Source organism: Oryzias melastigma, linkage group LG9 (assembly GCF_002922805.2).
Source record: "Oryzias melastigma strain HK-1 linkage group LG9, ASM292280v2, whole genome shotgun sequence".
Classification (NCBI taxonomy): domain Eukaryota; kingdom Metazoa; phylum Chordata; class Actinopteri; order Beloniformes; family Adrianichthyidae; genus Oryzias; species Oryzias melastigma.
The window spans coordinates 13,447,677-13,468,844 of record NC_050520.1 but is presented as its reverse complement, the minus strand read 5'-3'; the positions used below and the strand labels follow the sequence as shown (position 1 = coordinate 13,468,844).

The following is a 21,168-nucleotide window of genomic DNA, read 5'->3' as shown; positions in this document are numbered from 1 at the left end:
CTGTTCAAATCCAGACCTCAAGGGGCGGGGTCTTGCATGTTTTCAAACCAACCTGCCACTGAAGCTCCTTATTGACTGAACACACCTTGTCCAGGTAATCAACCTGGATAACTCAGGATTTCTGGAAAACCAGATCTCAAAGCCTGTATTTGGACACCCCTGCATTAGGTAGACAACTTAAGTATCTAGGAGTGGTTCTGAATTCCAAAATTATATATATATATATATATTCTTATTATAATATAATATTTTTTGCATGTCATGAAATAAAAGGCGAAAATGAAGAATATGGCTTTATTTATTTTCTTTGATTCTATATAGATAAGGTAACACACTACTAAGAATAAAAAGTGAACATTTGTCTTTGAAGCTTTAACAGAAAGGCATCAGTGGCCATTTTAATAGAAAAACAAGAGCAAGATAAAACAAACTTTCTTCCAATGAAAACAGCAAACTAGTATCTTAATGAGAAATATGGAGCTGGTCTTTTGACTTTATCTGTATCATGCAATAATGCTAGTGTGAATGCTGTAAGCTGGTCACAAAAGCAAAAGATCTTCCATTATTTTGTCATTGATTCAGTAACACTCTTTTCTGTGGGACCAGAATCAGTTTGAACTATCAGCACTTCTACTCAAATGTTTCTAGATTAAAATATGTCATAAGTCTGTCCTGAACAGGCTAGCTTTGATACAAGCTATCCTCTGCTCCGGTCAGGAATGAATCCCAGACAACTTCAGTTGAGCAGCAGGAGGGAGAAGAGCTTACAGACACTGAAGGAAACCTGGGAGTTCTTTGATTACCTGGTTCTGTTGACGCGGCTGGATGTCCTTCCACCCTGGATGGTTCTGTTTTGGTTGATGTCACTGCTGTCATTGCGTTTTTGGCCCAGAGTGAATTCCAGCGTCTCATTGATGTCAAACGACCCACCTCGCTCCAGAACGCTCGGGCCCGCGTCCACTGGTCCCACCTCAGAGGAAAACAGGTCCTCTTCCTGGGTCAGCAGCTGATTGGTGGAGATGTTGATAAGCAGCTCTTCTGGATCAATGCGGCCATCCAGCAGAACCCTCCATATGAGGTTTGTGGAGTCTGGCTCTGGTCCTGGTTCCATTTGACCACCTTCAGGAGAAGGATTACCCGTGCTGCTTGTATGAGAGCTGTTTCCTTAAAACAAAGAGAAAATGTAAGTACTTAGCTGCAAATGATCAGACATGCTTAGTCTGTGGAGGAACTGCTGGAACAGAAATGCAATTCAACTCAGATTGTCTAGTAACAGCAAATTCACTAAATGCAACATTAAGGAAAAAACGAGAAATTGTGCCTTAATAATGCCAATTAATTCCAGACAATTACATTACAGTTTAAGAAAAGTAAAAATTAGAACAAAATTAAGCAAAAAAACAAAAAGATTTACCCTACAGTCAACAGCAGGCTTTGTGGCAGCTCAAAAACCAAAACAACAAACACACTGGACAGGTTTATGTTCATACAAATACTAATTGTTCCTTATTTTTTACTGAATTCAGACACAGCCAAAGTTTGACTAAAATATTAGCTAAATGGTAAATAAGCTTAAGAAAACCTGCTAGCATGTAGCTGAAAAAAATAGCGAAACTTCAAAATATCCTAAAAAACTTTGAAAAGCTAAATTAGCCAAAACAGCTAGCATGTAGCTGAAATATAAGCTAAACTCCTAAACAGCCTAAAAGAATCGTAATAATAGTCAAGATGGTCTAAAAAGCTAACAGAACGCCCATTTTAAAACTTCAAAACCATAACTTTTTAACATAATAAAAGGTGTATCAGTTATAACTGCAGCCTCGAGAAGACTGAAGACACATCCAGAATACGGGGGTGGATTAAGGCAGGAGCATCCAGAGCCCCCACACACTCATTGTGGTGTTACTGTGCTTGACTGGCCAGGAAAATTGCCTGACCTGGACCTGATGGAAATTCTATAGGCAGTTATCAAGAGATGAAACCCCAGACTCAGAAATAAAAATGACCTGAAAGCAGCTGTCGAAGCAGCCTGAGCTTCCATTACACCGACACAGTTTCACAGTCTGATGGCCTCCATGCCACGATGCATTGATGCAGTAACTCATGCAAAAGGAGCCGACCAAGTACAGAGTGCAAGAAATAACTGTTTTCTTAAAATTCTTTATTTCTCTTTTTGAAATGACTAACATTACAAGACACAAAAGTAAAAAATGGCCAACATTAAAATAAAGAGATGGTATTAAAATTTGCTATCATATTCAATTTGTTGTTAGATGTACTTGCATTTATTAGATGTGCAAAAGAGTAAACACCATACTGCGTTTGTTTCACTATTATTCGGTGAAATGTTTGAATGAACCCAAACCTGAAGTTCAGGTCACTGATCTCGGTTTTTTGTAATTTTATGGCAACAGAAGTCACAGACACGAGGATATCACACACTCACCCTTTTGCTCAGATCACTGCATGAATGAACGATAGGAGGAAAGAAAAGAGGAGACAGAGCACCATCACGGTTCAGACAGTTTGAGCAAGCGCTCCTGTAAAAGGTGTTACGTCAGCCTGAGTGTGTGTTGAGTGTTTCAGCTCAGAGCCGCGGCCTAATGGCCTCGGCAGCCAGCTGGGCTGCTTGAGAGCCGGCGGGAAGGCCATTACTGCACACCGCCACTTTTAAAAGACGAAAACACCACCAAACTGAATTTTTTATTTGCGGATGATCTTCTTTATTTGTCTGTAGCATGAATAATACAAAGCTCCAGCGGGCTCCGTACAGAAACGGAGGGTAGAGGAAGGATCCGGTTAAATCTAGACAGTGCTGTTTTTTTTTGCCCTCCAAAGATTATCGAGATTCTTCCCTCCTTTATCTGGTCTTTGCTCTTCTTGTGAAGGAGATCAGAGCTTTATTGGTGCACAAAGCCTAACTGCAAGATTTTAACAATTAAGGTGCATTTGTCCGCCCCTCTTTCCCCACGTTGCAAATTCGCTGCTCGCCACCTGTCAAAAAATGTGTTCCTGACGCTGCAGCTGCATGTGGGAGGAGCTACCAGCTCTGTCTGTGGATATCTCACTTAGAATAAATGGAAGACACATCTGATGTCGAGGAATAAGGTTTATTTATTGTGAAGAGAACATCAGTAATCATGCCTCCATGTTTGAGTTTAGGATTATTATTAAAAGAGTATTGAAATAAATATTGTTAAAAGATTTTCCCGGTACAGGCAGCTGTGTCAGCATGACAGCCGCTTCCACTGTGCTTCTGTGTCTCTGTGGCTGAGCTTGAAGGCTCACGGTCTCGTATTAATCCGAGGGGGAAAAAATAATATTAGGAGATCTTTTTCCTATTTTTTAAATGTCTCGATGAGGCCAGAGCCAGCTAGGGTTGGGCACTGATTGGGTTTTATTTGGTTCAGGTGCCAACGCGGTTCTTTGGTTTGGGTTTCGGTTCCTAATCTGTGATGATTTCTATACTTCAGTAAAAAATCATGCCTACATCTTCCCAAATAAACACATTTTTATTATTAAGTCATCACATATTGACGAATAGTTAAGACCTCCACATTAAAATTGACGTTTCTGGGTGTGGTCTTTTTTGACGTACTGGCTGCTACCATTTAATCAGAGCTCCCCAATTTCCAAGCAGCAATCCGGTGGCATGCCCTTTCACCAATCTGCTGCTCACTCCATGTGATCTTGAACTGAGCTTTGTGTGGGCGTCTGTGAATGTAAAGGTTCTCACACACCAGCTGCGTTGGCACGCATGTGTTTCATATGTGTATGAGCATATCTTCTTGTAAGAAGGCCCTCCCTGTTTGTGTGAACAGAATGGAGTAAGTGTGTGATTGTTCAAGAATACTCGTTCTGTTGCATCAGGCTGTCCTGCATTTATGATGCATAAAATCAAATTGTTTAAATAAAAAAGAAAAATATTTCGAAAATATAGTCTGTATGTTGTCCCGTACAGGTTGAATCGAGGTATTACAGTTGAATTTTGTGACTGGTCAAACCAAGCAAGTTTCAGAAGTCTGACATCATGATCTGCAGCTCCAGTAATGATAACAGTCTTGTTCCCCAGCCCCTCCCCTCTGACTGGATTATCAAATGTCGGCTGTGGGTGGAGTCAACCTCCAACTTCCCTGTTTGGTGACTCTTAAACCAAATTAAAGGCAGAAAAAATGTATCAAGGTTGACTTTGAAAAATGATCTCCTTATTCTACCACGGTTTCATGATTCAAACACATTTAAGGCTGAAATTCTTCCAGTGCTTCATTTACCGTTAGAGGCACTAAGTTTTAGCAGGTGTGGTCAGGGTTTATCATAGATACTACCACCCGTCTATCAATCATCTCTGTCACAGCACTCTCACCTGTAAACTTGGGGCTGGTTGCTCTGTCCTGCTCACAGTCGATGGCTGCCGATTCCTCGTACACCTCATTGGTCTCTTGAGCCTTCTGTCCTTCAGTCCCGCCTGTTTTTATTGTACCCGTGGGGACTTCATGGTCATTGATATTGGTGTTATGGACCACAGGGCCACCATCTTCAGCTGACACCTCCCCCGCTGATGTCTCTGATCCTGTGTAGACCGGAGGAGGTGGGACGGCAGGCAGGGAGTCTCTGAGGACGGTGTATTCGTAAGTGATGTACGGGGTTCGTCCGTTCTGATACCAAACCTGAAGGAGAAAGAAGGGAATCAGATCAGGGTCAGGAACAAGACAGCAGCAGCAACGTTCCATGATCCTGAATCTAAACCAATTGGTCAGATACATGATGCAGATGCAGCAGATTATTGAAGAAGAAGAACTCAGCATAAATGAGTCCAGATGTACCAGGATGTTGATAGCCTGGTCGATGGGGCCTTTGGCAACAATGTACTCGATCCCAGTCTCGTACACGTCCATGGGTCGACGGTACTTGAACACGGTGCCTGCAGCGTGGAAGTTCTGAGGACTGTCCAGCTTGTAGGCTCCATTAAAGAAGAAGTTTCCTGCCTGGTCAGTCACCGCTGAGAAGATATCGAACACAAAACCTTAGAGGGAACACTTGATGAAGGTTTGAAATGTCTATGAACAGAAAGTACGACCATACCAAGAACATCAGCAGATTTTTTTCTCTCGATGATCTGGATGTCCCAGGATCCTTCAGGGATTTGTGTGATAAACAAGTAACCTTGAATGTAAAGCAGTCAGCATTACTTTCTGTGATTCAGACTAAAAACAAGTTTTCTAAGAACATAGAACAAGTTTTTAATTGAATCAACCTATACTTTTACAAAAAGCTTCAAAATGAAATTAATCAATTATTATCGATTTTGGAAAAATACCATTTGGATTGAGTTATATAAGGTTAATTTTACTATAAAATAAGAACAACCATTTTCCATCACAGCAGAAAACAAGAAAACAAGTCCACTACAATGTGTGGAAACACTTTGAATCGATCAAAGTCATGTGACCATACAGTGAGGTAGAACACTCTAATAATTGTGGGGTGGGATTATATAAGTTCACTTCCTTCCACTCCCTTTCAAGCGATCTACTTGTGATTCAATGTGATGGGTTTTTTTTTATGTATTATTCCTGATTGCTTGAAATAAACCATTTAACTCATTGTATTATTTTGATGTAGAAAAACTACCGTGGGCTGAACTTTATCAAACTAAAATGTCAATAGATTTGACATTCAATTTTATTTACTTGTTTGTTTCTACACATATTTAATTTATTATCTTGAAGAAACACAAGCAATCTGGAAAACTTCACCTGCACTGTTCAGTACCAGGTATTTATCTCTGAGTCACGCTGGTGGAAGTTTTAAATAAAGATGTTCTGGATTCATTGTAGCTCAGTGAATCAAATTGAATCGGATATTTCAAAATTGACCATGAATTGTGTTGTCAACCACAAATTATGATTTGAATTGAATTGTTCAAATGATTCTCTACACCCCTAGTCTTTAACCAATTTCTATTCATCACGTAAGTTTCCAACAGCCTACAGGAATGGGAGCACACATCTGTTGGATGACTGCTTGGATCTTTACCCAGAGTTGTGGCCGCACGACGAAAGTTCCCTGTGACTCTGCTGCAGCTGCTGCCGTCACCCTGACAAACTCCACATTTATCCAAGGTGTTGGATGAGAACAGAACGCCGTCACATCCAATGGGCTGAGACACAAACACAGAACACAAACACAATAGACAAAGCATTTATAAAGATGGATGGATGGGATTTTACCATGCAATAGATTTTAAGTTATTTTAAAATGAATATAAAGCAAACCATGGATTTAAATGTCAATTTTAAATATTGAACTGTAAATTGCAAAAAGTATTGCCATTTAAATTATGACATCAAAACATCAAAAACCCATGCCAGGTTACAAGCAGTTAGTTTTGTTTTACATTCAATATTTTATTTTTTAAATTGTCACATTGAATTGTAATTTTTCATATTGAATTGTCAATTGCAAAATGCATTTTTAAATTGCATGATGAATTTGCAAATTGAATTGTTAATTGAGAAATGTCGAATACTTTGAATTATGGCTAAAAAAAACAACTTAAATATTTCAGTCCATCAGGGCTGCATTTCAAAACTCAACACAGAGGAACATTCTCTCTGCTAGAGTTTCTGAACAGATTCCTGCCTAATTCAGCGTTTCTGTCTGTTAAATTCCTAAATGTCCCTTTTACACGTTTCCTAAGTTCAGAAACATCTTCCGCAAGTCAGCAACTATGTCTGATTGAATCTTCATTCTCTTTGAAATGTTTGTAGCTGCTTTAAACGTTGACGTTATGACTTTATTTGTGACTTTTGAGATGTAATGAAAAAATAAAACAAAATGACAGCTAATAAAAACTGGTACTTTCTAAGAATAATGAATAATACGAATCCATTGTGTCTGTATATTTATTATTGTGAGATTATGTGAAACATTCAAGAATCTGTCCCCACATATTATGTCTCCATAAATCCATATTTAGAGAAATAAACAGCAGCTTTATGCTTCTCTGAAGACAAAAGTTCTTCTTCAGGTTCCTCACGGGCTCCTTTATCCCCAAAGAAACTCTCCAAACATGAATGTATCCGTATATGATGACTTCATAGTCAGAATGGGTCACAATGACAACAAGAGCTGCACCATTTAAAATTGTAATAGTTTTGGGTCAAGTTCAGACCCAGATGTTGGGTCCACATGGCCCAAGATATGGGTCAGGATCCAGATCCAGATGCTGGGTCCATATGGCCCGAGATCTGGGTCAGGATCCAGATCCAGATGCTGGGTCCATATGGCCCAAGATCTGGGTGAGGATCCAGATCCAGATGCTGGGTCCATATGGCCCGAGATCTGGGTCAGGATCCAGATCCAGATGCTGGGTCTAAATGGCCCAACGTCTGGGTCTGGATCTGGACCGCGGTCCGTCAGTCTACAGGATTTAGGGGGGTCAAAAACATAAAAAATCTCTATGACGTGCCTGCACCTCACCTGCTTCAACCCTAGTTTCCCTTACGTGATGTAGAAGTGTTCTTTTCCACCTGTTCCCCAGCATGCCAGCATGAATGAACATTTTCACTGAGCGGTCTATCACTTTTATATTTCATGCCGGCCACCGTACGGGTTAGTCCAGGCCAGCTGTGACTGAGGAAGAAAGCTTAAACACTGCAGATCAGAACTGAGCAGAAAACCCTAAAACTTGGTTTAGCTGGTAAAAGAGCTCAAATTATCTTAAAAGATTGATCAAAATAGAATTTTTGGAGATTTCATAACTTAGTTAAGATATGATTCAAAGTTTTCTTCTGTTCTTTTCATTCATTTATTCAAGTCTACTACCTGGAAAACGTATTTTAAACTTCATTAGATGTATCATGTTTTTGTTCATTAGAATAAGCTAATAACACAAACTCTATGGTGGATTTTCCTTCATTTGTAAATTAAGTCTTGCTTGTTACATATATTTATTTACAAATTTGCCATTATTGGGCATTTCTTATCTTACGTTTGCGCATGGTTTTGACATATTGCCCTTACGGTTGTACAAATGTGCTAAATCTTCATGATCTTGTTTTGTCACCAGCAGAGATGCCCTGATGAGGTTTAAAGAAACGCTTAGTTTCTGTCCTCTTGGTTTTAGCCATTTTGAGTCTCTAATAAGGAAACATCTTTTTCCCAGAGAGACTTGGACTGGACTCACCTCACAAGTGCCATCAACACAGACGCCTCTGTAGCTGCTGTACTTGCAGGAGGTGCCGTCTCGTGCCATCACCATGAGCTGCCTCTGGCCGTCAATCGTGGTGCAGTGGAGGTCACAGGGGTTACTCGAAATGTGAACATAGTCGGCTGAAAACAGGATGACAAAAACAGGTCAAAGACAGACTGTTGGCCCAAATTCAGACCAGGGAGTTTCAACTGACTCACTTAATGCTGAAAAATGTCAGGCTTTTGTTTCGTGTGGCGTGCTTTCACTCTGGAGCAAATATGTCAAAGTAAAGGCCCGGGGGCCGAATCTGGCCCTCCAGGTAATTCCATCCGGCCCTCCAGATCATTTTATTTTATTGTTATTAATGGCTCAATGTTATCTTGCGCTCATTTCTTACTTGTATAATTTTGATAAAATATTCAGAAATTTTCCTATTCGTATAATTCATCATCAATATTTATAATTATGCTAAAAGTTATGGTTTTAAAGTTATAAAAATTGGCATTCTGGTAGCCTTTTGGACTATTTTGTAATTTTCAAAGATTTTTTAGGCTATTTCGGAGTTTAGCTGATATTTCAGCTACATGCTAGCCGTTTTGACTCATTTAGGCTTCTTTTTCTCTTTAGAATATTTTGAAGTTTAGCTATTTTTTCAGCTACACGCTAGCTGTTTTGGCGAAACTAAGCTTTTTTTTGTTGTTGTTGTTTTTCAGGCTAATTTGGCATTTAGCTAATATTTTAGCTGGCTATCAGCTTCAGCTTTTTCCACTATTAACTTCAGCTTCACTGTTTTTAGCTATCAATTTCAGCATCTTCAGCTTTCAGCACTTGCATCTTCAGCAGCCAAATTCAGCTTACAGCATTTACACTAGCATTATTGCAGGCAATGCAGTTTAGTTACTTTTATTTTTAGAAGTGCTTCAACCCAGAAGTCAAGGGTCTGCAGCTCTCACATCAACTTGACTTCCTTACAGCCTCACAGTATTTTTCTTCTTGTGTCATTACCAGGATAGAGAGGTTTCCACTGGTAGCTCCTCCCACTGTAAATCTGCGAGTTGAAGGACCAGCACTGCTCTTCTCTGAAGCTCCTTCCAGTGGCAGGACATTCCTGTGTCACAACATAAAACGTTATAAAAAAAAAGGAAATAAAGATTTATGTTTAAAATAAAAGATGGGTTTAGGGGAAAAATCCTCAACTCACTTTAGTGTTGCACAGATGATATTTCTTGGCATTTCCAATGCAGGTCATGTTATCCTTTCCACCAGCAACTTTCTTTCTTTGGACAGAAATGGAACATTTAGAGAAGCAACAAGGAGGCCCGCTTAGATATTCAAATGAATGTTGGATTCAATTCCTCAAATTTTGTGCAACACCTAAGCTAACTAAAGAATAATAAAAAACAAAAAAACATAAAGCTGCTATAATTTCTAAAGTGAGACCAGTTTGTCAACCTGACTGAGAGTATTTTTGAACATTTGTCACATTAAACGGTGACAGGCCACTGACAGTCTGTCACACTCGATTAGTTTTATTCATTTAATGTTTTTTTTACTTGTTTCTACAGTTTGGTCAGAGGAGACTGATCATGTCGTGGCTGAGGAGTCTGGTCCAGCTGACTGACCTCTGTTTGAGACAGTGGCGCTCCTGCGACATAACTCCGCCCCCACAGGTCCGGGTGCAGGCTGTCCACTTGGCCCACTCCCCCCACCAGTATGTGGTCACCTCTAACTCCTCTTCAAGACTGTTTGAGGCCACGCCGTCCTCCTGTACAAACCAAAGAGTTTTGGTTTTTGTAAAGGTCTAGTCAAAGTCAAGGCCCGGGGGCCGGATCCGGCCCTCTGGGTAATTCTATCCGGCCCTCCAGATCATTTTATTTTATTGTTGTTAATGACCAGATGTTATCTTGCGCTTATTTCTAACTTGTATAATTTTTGACAACATATATTTTTATGCAGAGTAAAATATTGAAAGTTATTTAAGGTTTAAGTTGATTTATTCTGGAATAACATTCCCTCCTGCTTATTTGTCATATTTATATTAAAAAGTAACGGTTTTAAAGTTTTTAAAAATGGGCATTCTGCTAGCTTTTTGGACTGTTTTGGAATTTACTAAGATATTTTAGGCTATTTTGGAGTTTAACTGACATTTCAGCTACATGCTAGCTGTTATGGCTAATTTAGTCTTTTTTCAGTTTTTTTAGGCTAATTTGACATTCAGCTTATATTTTAGCTAGCTATCAACTTCAGCATTTTCAGCTATTAGTTTTTGTGATTTTAGTTATGAACTTCAGCATTTTCAGCTAGCAACTTCAGTGTTTTCAGCTATCAGCTTTAGCTATCAATTTCAGCATCTTCAGCTATCTGCACTAGCATCTTCAGCTGCCAAATTCAGATTACAGCATTCACACTAGAATTATCACAGGTAATGCTATATATCTAGTTCATAATTACGTAAAAAAGTTACCGTTTTAAAGTTTTAAAAATGTAGTTTTAGAGTGTTTAGTAAATGTTTATCCAGTTCAGCCCGCGACTTAAGGTGTGTCTAGATTTTCGCTCCTTGTGCGATTGAGTTCGACATCCATGGTCTGTACCAAACTACGGCAAATATCTGACACAGGGTTAAACCTAAAAATATTCACTTTCCAATCGTGCTTTAACAAGGTTACCGTACAGGTGAACAGTGTCACCAAGAGCGTGTGTCACGACTTGGAAATGCCTTTAAACCAGCAACAGCGTCTTTTGTTTTGAGGCTCCGGTGTGTGAAGACTTTCGGCATTTTGCACATTCCTGATGTGGATTAGCAGCATTAACAGAGACCGTCAAGCTGCATCCCTTCATTCAGACAGATTCATTGTAGTGACTGGTGGAATGTGAGCTGAGCTCTTTGTTAAAGGTGAGCAGCTGTAAGTGAGCAGCTGTGAGTGAGTGAGAGGCTCCAGAAACCCAAACTGGTGAGTGTGCAGACTTCTTTGAAAGGAGTTTATGAACTTAAAGGTTTTTGTGTCAGATCATCTTGAACTACCATACTTTGCAGATTCATTATCGTTTGCCTGGTTCTGTAAGAGTTTCCCTATAATTTAGATATGTTCAAACTCTTCAGTGTATTTATTCAGACTAGTTAATAAGCCAGATCCGGCCCCCGGGTCTTACCTTTGACATGTGCTGTAATGTAATTCAAGATCCGCAATGGTAAAGGATGATCTGATGGTGTCTAACAACAGGATCACTTTGGTGTAAGTGACTGTTCAAAGTATACCTGTTCAGGTGACCTCTATATATATTTACCACAGGTTTCTATCTGCATTGTCTTTTTAAGGAATTTTTGCATGTTTAAAATGTCCTAAGTTGGTTTTTGATCAGTAAGATTGTTGAATAGTTAAGATGTGGTGTTCTGATTCTTCTGAGTGAAAAGCCCGTTCACACAGGAAGTTGTGTTATGTGTTGGTTTGTTGTTTTAATGCAAGTTTCTGGGGCCGTCTAACCCCAGGCAGATTTCAGTTGAAATGTTTGCCACTTTTTGGAATGTAGAATTTTGTGATTACTACTAATAGTCTGTGAGCAAAATTACTAATAAAACCAATAGTAAAACTGAGGGCTGCATAGTGGTGTAGTGCTAACCACTACATCACCTGACAGTGGAAAGGTCTTGGTTTAAATCTGAGCTGAGTCCTTTAAATGTGGAGTTCCTTCCTTATATGCACTCTGGCTTCCTCCTACAGTCCAAAAACATGACTGATAGGTTAATTGGTGATTTTTGTGCATGTGTGTGTGGCCCTGTGACAGACTGGAAGCCTGTTTATGTTATAGTCTGCCTTTTCCCAACAGTAGCTGGTTTGGTTCCTGCAACTCTGTGACCATAAAAATGGATTCCTGAAGATGGATGGATGTAAAATTACTGGGGCCAGGAGTCGATTAAAAAAATTAACTAATTAATCGCAAATCTGGAAAAAATGTATAGCAATAAACACCTTTTTTTTAGTTACAGTATGTGCCTGTCACTTATTATCTGCAAATAATATGAAATCACACACAAAATTGTACATTTAGAACATTTATTTTTAACCCTTTGGAACCCTAAAACTCAGTTTTTGTCTATATTTTAATTTTCTTTATTTTCAATTTGAAAGGCTTCCTGCTGTTTATTTGGTATTGTTTTAATCAGCACAACCTCTACTATGTGACACTACCTTTGTTTTGTCATTTGTCATTTTTTGTCATGTTATATTCCCACACCACAAATAAAATCATGCGAAAACAAAAAAATTGAAAAATGGGATTCATTTTGCTGTGGAAACCCCAAAAATGTTTAACAAACTGTTTTTAACAACATAGTAGTAAAGTTTTAGTTATAATTTTATAAAAAGAACAAGAATAAAATTTGTCAACAAACATATTTTTGAAAAATAATAATAATAAAAAAAAAATCCAGGCTAAAGTCACACCAAGCAACCCCAAAAAATAAGAATTTTTCCTGGAATTTTTTCACCCTTTACTTTTTTTCTCATACATTTTCTTTATTGTGCTTGTGAAAAATAATAAAACATTTTTTTTTGGGAGAAGTTTGATCCAGCTGGATTTCAGGTCAGCTGGAATCTGCTCACAGGTGGGGGCGTGTCTGTTCACTCTGAACTGCTTGACTCTCGCGTCGTCGGGGGGGCGGGACTTTCACAGAGAACCATGGACCATCAATTTTTAGACCATACCTGTGCTTGTTATTGTGGAAAACTCATGTAGGTCCCCATCCGTAAATAAAATAATGGTTTCCTCTTGGATTCTCACAATAGACAGCTACGTTTGGCTCCGCCCCTCATAGCTGCTGCTGCATTAGAGCTGTCAGAATGACGTTCGTTCTTCGCCTTATTTATTAAAATAAATCTCAATCACAGAATGTAAAAAAAAATTTGTTACACTGATCTCACAGCTGGACGCCTGAGGTCATTAAGAAATATTAACACATTAATTGTGTTTTATTAATTGCATGTTAACGCCTCAACATTCACAGCCCCAAAATTGACAGAAGTAAATGTTTACTCCAATAGACATCTAAAAACGTTCCAAGATAAGATGGCTACAAGCAGATATCTTTCAGAACACTTTAGGTAGACTCTTAATAGAGTTTAAAGTCTGAGATGTCCACTTGACTTCCACAATAAACGTCTATTAATCATGTAATAGACAACTTATGCCCAGAGGGACAGACCCCCGTAAAACGTGACAACAATAATAATAACCACTGTTAACCCAACAGGGCCCATTTTATGCAGCCTCATACCTGCAGAGTCCTCGTGGACAGGTTCCCCAACGACAGCCCCAGAGTCAGGAAGACCAGCAGAACCAGCCCCGTCTCACCTCGCTGCTCCCATGACCACACCCTCATCCTGCAGAGACAGGAGCACAAAATACATTCTTTCAATCCAGTTTAATGAGTTAAACCAGCACAGAACGTTCAGCGTTCTGAACAGAGGAGTCCCTCAAAGCTGCCCACGTTCCTCCCAGTGAAGAGTCTTTAACCAAACACAAGGAAACATGGTGACCACTAATAGGCGCTCACATGAGCTCTGCCTAAAAGCTTTTTACCAAGGAGTCAGCCTGTTATTTTTTCCCCATCAATGTCCAAACCCACAGAAAACATTTTGGTGGTCTGCAGGAGAACCACTGAGAACGTCAGAAATACCTGAGGAGACCTTAAATCCCCACAGCTCAGGAAAGCTCCTCACACGACAACCTTTACAGGTGCAGAGCAGCATCCTTTACCCTCCTGTCAAGTTTCATCTCAAGTGCTCTGTTCTACTGCAACTAATCACAAGCTCATCCATTCAACATGTTTTCTTTGTACGTTAAATCTTTTTGCAACCTTTGATTTTCTGCCGTCACACACAGGAAGGTCATTGTTTGGATCCAGGAACTATAAGGAATCAGTAGGACGGGACGGCGGTAAAAGTTCAGACCTACAGTAAAAAGAGGATACACTTCTGTCTCACTACTGGCTCTCCTCGTGAACACAAAGTTTAGATCAGCAAAGGAAGAAGAAAATCTGCATGTATTCTAGTTTGGCCGACTCCTTTTTTTCTTCTTTACATTTGTTTGTCAAGGTAAAAAATGATAAGTAAGGAGTATGAGACTCTACTGCTGCTATCATTTCTGTACGTTCTCTTGTAAAAGACCATAAAATCAATGACACCTAAACATCCTGAAGATGTTGTACTTGATCTTTTGATTCCTTGAACTTTGACCTGAGGTGTCCCCCCTTTGGTTGCCCTCTTTACACCAAAAACAAACATGTCTTCCTGAACACAAATCATTAAAGACCCTATGATGACAATGGTGTTTTTGGTGTTTTTAACATGTTTTAGTTGCATTTTTCTCATGATGGAGGACAGATATAAAGGAAATTGAAACTGTATTTCTGAGGTTTTTTTTATTCAAATCATGATGGATCAGAAGCAGACAAAAAAAACAGTTAGACAAACCGTTTAGTTGTTACAAAGTACAATCGGCAGGCTACAAGCTTCCTGCTCCATTCTGATACATCCACTTGCAGACAAACAGATCCATGAACGTCCTCGTCTGAGCTGGAATCTGGATCAAAACTGTCTGTCTGGATAGCTCTGATATTGCTCATCATTTTTGTTGCGCCACTAATGTGAGGTTGGGGTTGGAATTTAGAATTTTGTGATAACTAGTGGTCTGTGAACAAAACCACTGTGGCTTTTTTTGTCAAAGGGATGATGGGAAATATTCGCTGGTTTATCCCACGCCGACAGTCCTGCCCACAAGTCAGAGGGAAATTTCTAATGAACTCCTGCTGCCTAGACAACACACAGGATTTTGCATTAATATTTTGGCTAAAAACATCATAATCATAATGAAAAGACAACTGGAAATGTTTTGAAAATAGATCAAAAGATGATCGGAGTAAGACTGGGGAATAACCTTCATCAATCATATTAAATTTTAAGGGTTTAGAGCAGGAGTCGGCAACCTTTAACAGTAAAAGAGCCATTTGGGCATGTTTTCTACTGATCAAGACCTAGAAGGAGCTGCAAAGTTTTATTTTAGCCTTTAAGAAATTTTGATTTGCATTTATGACCATTTTTTTTTATAAATATGAATTATGTCTATTTTTGGCACAAACAAAAGCAAACATATAAAAATAACCTAAAATCTCTAAAAATGTGACAGGTTTTTTTTGTTTTTTTAGTTTGACAGAAGCTAAAAATAACTAATTTTCAAAATAAAAGACGCTCTGTGCCAAACAGGATCATGTCAGTGCAGTTAGTAACCAATGTTGTGCAATATAAGATAATTTGTGCTTTTAACTCATAAAAGATCAAACTTTTTACCAAAGTTTTGATTTGCATATAAATCTGTTCATTCTGGAGGTAGAGTTGATCAAACAAGACGTCTTCAGGTCAACAGGATGTAAAAACCTACATAGTTTATCATCTATGTGAACCTCAGACATCAATTTATACATTTAACTCATCTAAATTAAAAAAAAGTCTAATTAAGTAATCCTTACTTTAAATAATTACTATTTTCTTTTTTTTATTGTTTTCCCCTCTTTGTCCTCAGCTGTCTTACTCTGCTGGGTTTAGTTATTTTAGATTGGGGTTGGATTTTGGTAGTCTTAGTTTGTGGGCTTTGTTTATTTGTTTTCTTTAGATAGTTTTGGTTTGGCAGACATTATCAGGAGCTGCTGACTCTGATGGTCGACATGTCTGGGTCAACAGTCTCCATGACTTATTTTATGTTTGTCCATGGAGCCACAATGGAGATAAAAGAGACACATGTGGAGCTGCAGGTTGTGGACCTCTGGTCTAGAGTCACTTTTTGACACCAAAAACAAACATGGTTCTCCAACAACAGGAAAAAAATCCATTTTAAAAACTGAAATTTTGAGTTTTTAAACTCATTTGAAGCTGAAAATAATTAAAACAATTTTTTTAGAGTAGTAAAAAGTTTCTGACATTTAAAAAAAAATTTTGGCCAAACACCAATTTTTTTTCAGGTTGTCTTATTTGGGTTTCAAATAACATTTGCCCCAATTCGACTCCATAGACCCCACTGTTGAGAGCATTGACAGAAAGCTCCGGTTTTGCTTTGACCACCTTCACAGTTTTGCTGAATTTTCCAGAGGAATTTTTTGTTGAACTGGTTTCAGAGATTTGTAGCATTTCCTTCACATTTTATCTCAAGCTGGCAAATCTTACTGCACTCCGTCTCCATGTCTTTGTGTCATTACATGAACTCTGGGCACGCTAGCTGCTGTCATTTGTAGCATAGCGATCCACAAGAAAAAATGAGGCTGTGAAGGCAAACAAAAGGTACATTTTCAAATAAAAAATGTGATATTGTAAGATTCATGTTGTTCAAACATCAGTAAAATGTAAACAAAGTGATTATAGAACAGCTGGCAAAAGAAAAAGCAAAAGTCGAATGATGAATGTCAAAGATTTATCGCTCTCAAGTGTGAGTTTGATCTGCTCTAAGTAAACGCTTGTTAAAAAATCAGTTTCCTCACATGATTTTAGAAATCAAACTTTATTTAACTTCCTCAAGTTTTAAATTAGGATAAAAGCAAAATTATTTTCTTGGAAAACTGTAAAAAGTACAAAAACATGTGATTTGTGAAGAAAGAAGGAGGAATAAAAGTTTTGCACATCACATCTTCAATCTAAACAACTGTATCCCAGAGGAGAGCCATGAAAAGGTTCCATTCATGTGATTTTAAAATCATTAATATATATTCAGTCCACACATTAAGCATTAAGGACAATTCTGAACTCAAATATGACCAAAGGTTGGACTTCAGCAGCTTCTGAGCTCCGTGTTCATCCTCCGTGTTCTCCGGTCCGGTTGGGCAATCCTGTTAAAATAAGCAAGCAGCCTGTCTGGCCGTGTTTGCCGTCTGGCTTTCTCCGGCTTTAAATATCTGTGACAGGTGTCAGCGCAGCAGCGCAGCAGCACCTGGACTTCATTACCCAGCCAGACGCAGGCCAGCCGCCAGACACACACCCTGACACTCCGTCAGCCCGGCTGCACGTGTGCATGCACGGCGGTAACTATGCACGCTCACAGCCCGTGTTTACAGACCGGCTAAAGCTGAAACCTGAGAGCAAACGTCAAAGTAGAGGTCTGCGGACTGGCAGAGAGGTGCCTGAGATCACAGCACTGCTGGTTGAAGAATCCCATCTGCCTGCATCTTCTGAGCCAAAGAGCTTCTATTAAAAACTCTTAAGCTGCCAAATGATCTGAGCTTCTTCTATTTATCTATTTACTAACATGTTATCCATTTTAGAAATGATCATAGGTGAGCTGGTTTGTGGGTCTTTTCAGGACGTCTTAGACGTCCTCTGAGTGAAACTCTTCTGCACAGATATGACCAATCACAGCACTTGTTGTCAGTCTAGAAATGTAACCAGTCCTCTAGGCAGCAAACTGCAGAAACAAGAAACTTTCTTCTGCCCCTAAGTCAAACTCCACATTTCCTCATATTTGTAATTAATATTAATCAAAAAACTGTCAAAGAAAAATAAAAAAACATTTTTTTAGCTTTAGACAAGAGTGTCAAACTCAATCGTACAAGGGACCAAAATCCAAAACACGCCTTAAGTCACGGGCTGAACAGATAAATATTTTTTAAAACTTTAAAACTGTAACTTTAACATAATTATGAACAAGATGTTGAGCATTACCTGCTATAATGCTACTGTGAATGCTGTAAGCTGAATTTTGCCGCTGAAGATGTTAGTGCTGATAGCTGAAGATGCTGAAGCTGAAAGCCAGCTGAAATGTTAGCTAGATGCCAAATTAGCTTAAAAATAAAAACTTAAGTTAGTCAAAACAGCTAGCATGTAGCTGAAAAAATAGCTAAACTCCAAAATAGCCTAAAAATCCTAGTAAATGCCAAAATAGTCCAAAAAGCTAGCAAAATGACAATGTTTAAAACTTTAAAACCACATAACATTATTATGAACAATAAAAAGGCAGGAATATTATTCCAGAATAAATCAACTTAAATATTAAATAACTTTCAATTTTTACTCTCCATAAAATATTATTATTGTCAAAACTTTACAAGTTATAAATAAGTGCAAGATAACATCAGACCTATATTGAGAATAAAATAAAATGATCTGGAGGGCCGGATAGAATTACCTGGAGGGCCGGATCCGGCCCCCGGGCCTTGACTTTGACACATGATTTAGTGCAAACAATACCAGAAGCCATCGGGAAGAAGAAATGACTTAACAAAGTAAAACATATTCTATTAACCCTTTAAATACCTGAGGCTTCATTGGTGACGCCTTGACACAAAAACTTTAACATATACTGTAAATCCTCAAGCATTGACATGATAATTCTGAAGGAGAAAAGTAAAAGAAGCAGCTCGAGTTACAGTAAATAAAAGAACATAAACAGGAGCTCTGGTGTTAAAGGGATAAGTGGTGGAAACTAACCAGGATAATCATCTGAAGTGCTCACAGGTCCCTTTTTCAAGTCAGGTTTGAAGACCCACTCTGATAAAAATTATGTTTTTAACAGGTTCTTGCTCTGATGATGGAGGACATTTATAAAGAAAATTTAGCTCAAAAGCTGCATTCCTGAGTATTTATTTATTTAAATTGTTGTGAATCAGGAGCAGATGAAAAAACAGTTTGAAAAAAGAGCTTGTTTGGGTCAGAAAATAAGTTCCATTCTGATGCATCCACTTCCAGACCAATACATACGCCAATATTTTTGTTGCACCTGTAATGTTAAGATGGGGGTGTGAGGGGCTACTAACCAGTGGGACAGAGTGTAAACAGAGAGCTCTCGGCAGATGGGGAAAAAGAAGGGGGGTAGGATTTCTCTGTACCAACACTTTCGGTGAATGAACTCCTGCCGCTCTGCAGAAACTATGATCTAGAAAACAACACAAATTGATTTTGGCTAAAAGGGGAATAATCATAATTAAAAGGCCACTGAGAATGATTTTACAATAGATCAAAACATGATCGGAGTTGATCTTTAGGTCAGTGCTAAAGTCTGATTGTTTTGACCCAGTCTAGTTCCCATAGAGATTTATTCTGTGCTCCCGTGTTGTCTATTAAAAATGATCTCAGATCAATTCAGGCTAAAATTATTTGGGCAAAAGCAAATGAAATAAGACTGAATTGATTAAGTTTGTGTAATTTATTCTAAAGCAGGGGGTCCTCGAAGTGCAGCACACTGGAGGAGTTTTTGTGGCCTTCAATAAATGATAATCGGCTGTACATTGCTTGGAAAAAATGTTTTTTGTTTCGTGGTATCTGGTGACAAAAAGTAAAAGGGCATAAAGGTAATTACACCCAGGTGTCAATAGTACAGTTGGGTATCGATAATAATTTACAGAAACGATTCGATTTATAAGAGCTTGGATCGTTTCAATTCAGATTTTTTTTCCCCCAATTCTTCTTCAATTCAATTCAATTCAATTCAATTTTGAGTTTACACATTTAGACACATTTGTTTAGAAACACATTAAAAATCCACTATATCTTTTGAATATATGCATATTAATCTGATAATAATAAGATTGTTAATATCATCCAGTGTTACATGGATTCTCTAAAGGAGAAGTTCTAACTAAAATGTTCAGATCATTAACATTGTAAACATTGTTCTGCTTCTCCCGGAGGACGTTTCAGTTTGGCCACTAGGTGGAGATGGCACTATAGCATTACAACTTATTCCAGAAGAAGAAGAAAGAATGAGGAAAAAAACAATGTTTTAGACCAAAAATGGTTACTTTAAAAATATATCCTTAAAAGAGTTTGTAAAATGAAACCTGTGAGAGCATAAAGATGTTCATGTAATCAGCAATGTATGCTTAGGCTGACCATTATTTAGCATTAGCAGTCCTATGGGGAATTCCATTAAACGTTAGCATCAAACTAGCAGAATATAGCTTTATCCGCTAAATCGATTTATATCTTTCATGAATCAATTATTGATTCATTAAGCTTAAATCGATTCAAATCGATTCATCACTATTTCAAACGCAGCCCTAAAATAACATGTTGGCGAGGACGAAAAGCGCTTCCAAGCTAAATGGACAAAAGTTGACTTTGTCGTACCTCATGGGTTGGATAAAGTCGTGCCTGATTTGCTAGCGGGTAAATGCAATGCTTAAAGAATTCAATATAAATCATCACTATGTTACAAATCATAAAAACTATCACAAATTTACCAGTGAGGAGCAACAATAAGATCCAACAACTACAACGAGGCTACACTGCACAGCAAATAATGTTTACACAAATGGCTAAATCCAATGAAGCTGTGATGGAAGCTAGCTAGCTTTGGAAATGACCCGGTGTATCAAGCCCTTCAGGGATGGGAGTTTGTAAAAGAGTGAAAGTAGCTGCTTTGAGGAAATAAGTCTGTCATATTATAAAACTACTAAAAAACTAGAAAATCTGGGCAGCAACTTCTGACAGAAACTGAGGGGACTATTTGTTGTAAATAAGTTTTGCTTATAATACAGTATGAAATAGACCTCACACAGATCTAATGTTGACCAAAATTAATCATATTTCTCATCTAAAACAATGTTTCAGATCTTGCTCAGTTTGTTCTTCTGCTCTGGTAACTCTGCAAATGACACTTGGTTATTGAAATGGTTGAAAACAGTATTATTGTGTCTATTCATCTTTTTCACCCAAATTGGTCTAATGTAGCTAAACATCATAATGGATAATAATATTTAATTGTAATGAGAACAAAGGCTCTAAAATGGCAAGGACATAAGAAAAAAACAATAAAAAGAATGAATGTCTTTAAATAAAAATCTTTTCAAGATCAAATCAGTCCCCAATTAACTTAATTTCTTTTGCAAAAAAAAATGTCTTTGTGGAAATAACTTTACGTCTTTCTGTGGAACCGTTTATTTAATGATATCAAGCAAGCTGGACCAAGAAACACAATAGCAACAGAATCTATGGTCAACT

At 38.2% G+C, this 21,168-nt stretch overlaps 1 protein-coding gene across 1 annotated transcript in view; it reads right to left on the bottom strand.

Annotated features, from left to right (window-relative positions):
* The window catches only part of adamtsl2 (ADAMTS-like 2), a 42,882-nt gene that overhangs the window by 12,338 nt on the left and 9,376 nt on the right, over nucleotides 1-21,168 (bottom strand). Inside the window, exons 2-11 of the mRNA XM_024260160.2 lie at nucleotides 13,467-13,572; nucleotides 9,817-9,959; nucleotides 9,396-9,471; nucleotides 9,200-9,302; nucleotides 8,189-8,334; nucleotides 6,037-6,160; nucleotides 5,083-5,163; nucleotides 4,824-4,999; nucleotides 4,364-4,667; nucleotides 804-1,164 (exon numbers count right to left, since the gene is read on the bottom strand). Of these exons, the coding sequence (XP_024115928.1) occupies nucleotides 804-1,164; nucleotides 4,364-4,667; nucleotides 4,824-4,999; nucleotides 5,083-5,163; nucleotides 6,037-6,160; nucleotides 8,189-8,334; nucleotides 9,200-9,302; nucleotides 9,396-9,471; nucleotides 9,817-9,959; nucleotides 13,467-13,571 (1,619 nt within the window). The 5' untranslated portion in view covers nucleotide 13,572. The remainder of the gene's footprint in view (nucleotides 1-803; nucleotides 1,165-4,363; nucleotides 4,668-4,823; nucleotides 5,000-5,082; nucleotides 5,164-6,036; nucleotides 6,161-8,188; nucleotides 8,335-9,199; nucleotides 9,303-9,395; nucleotides 9,472-9,816; nucleotides 9,960-13,466; nucleotides 13,573-21,168) is intronic.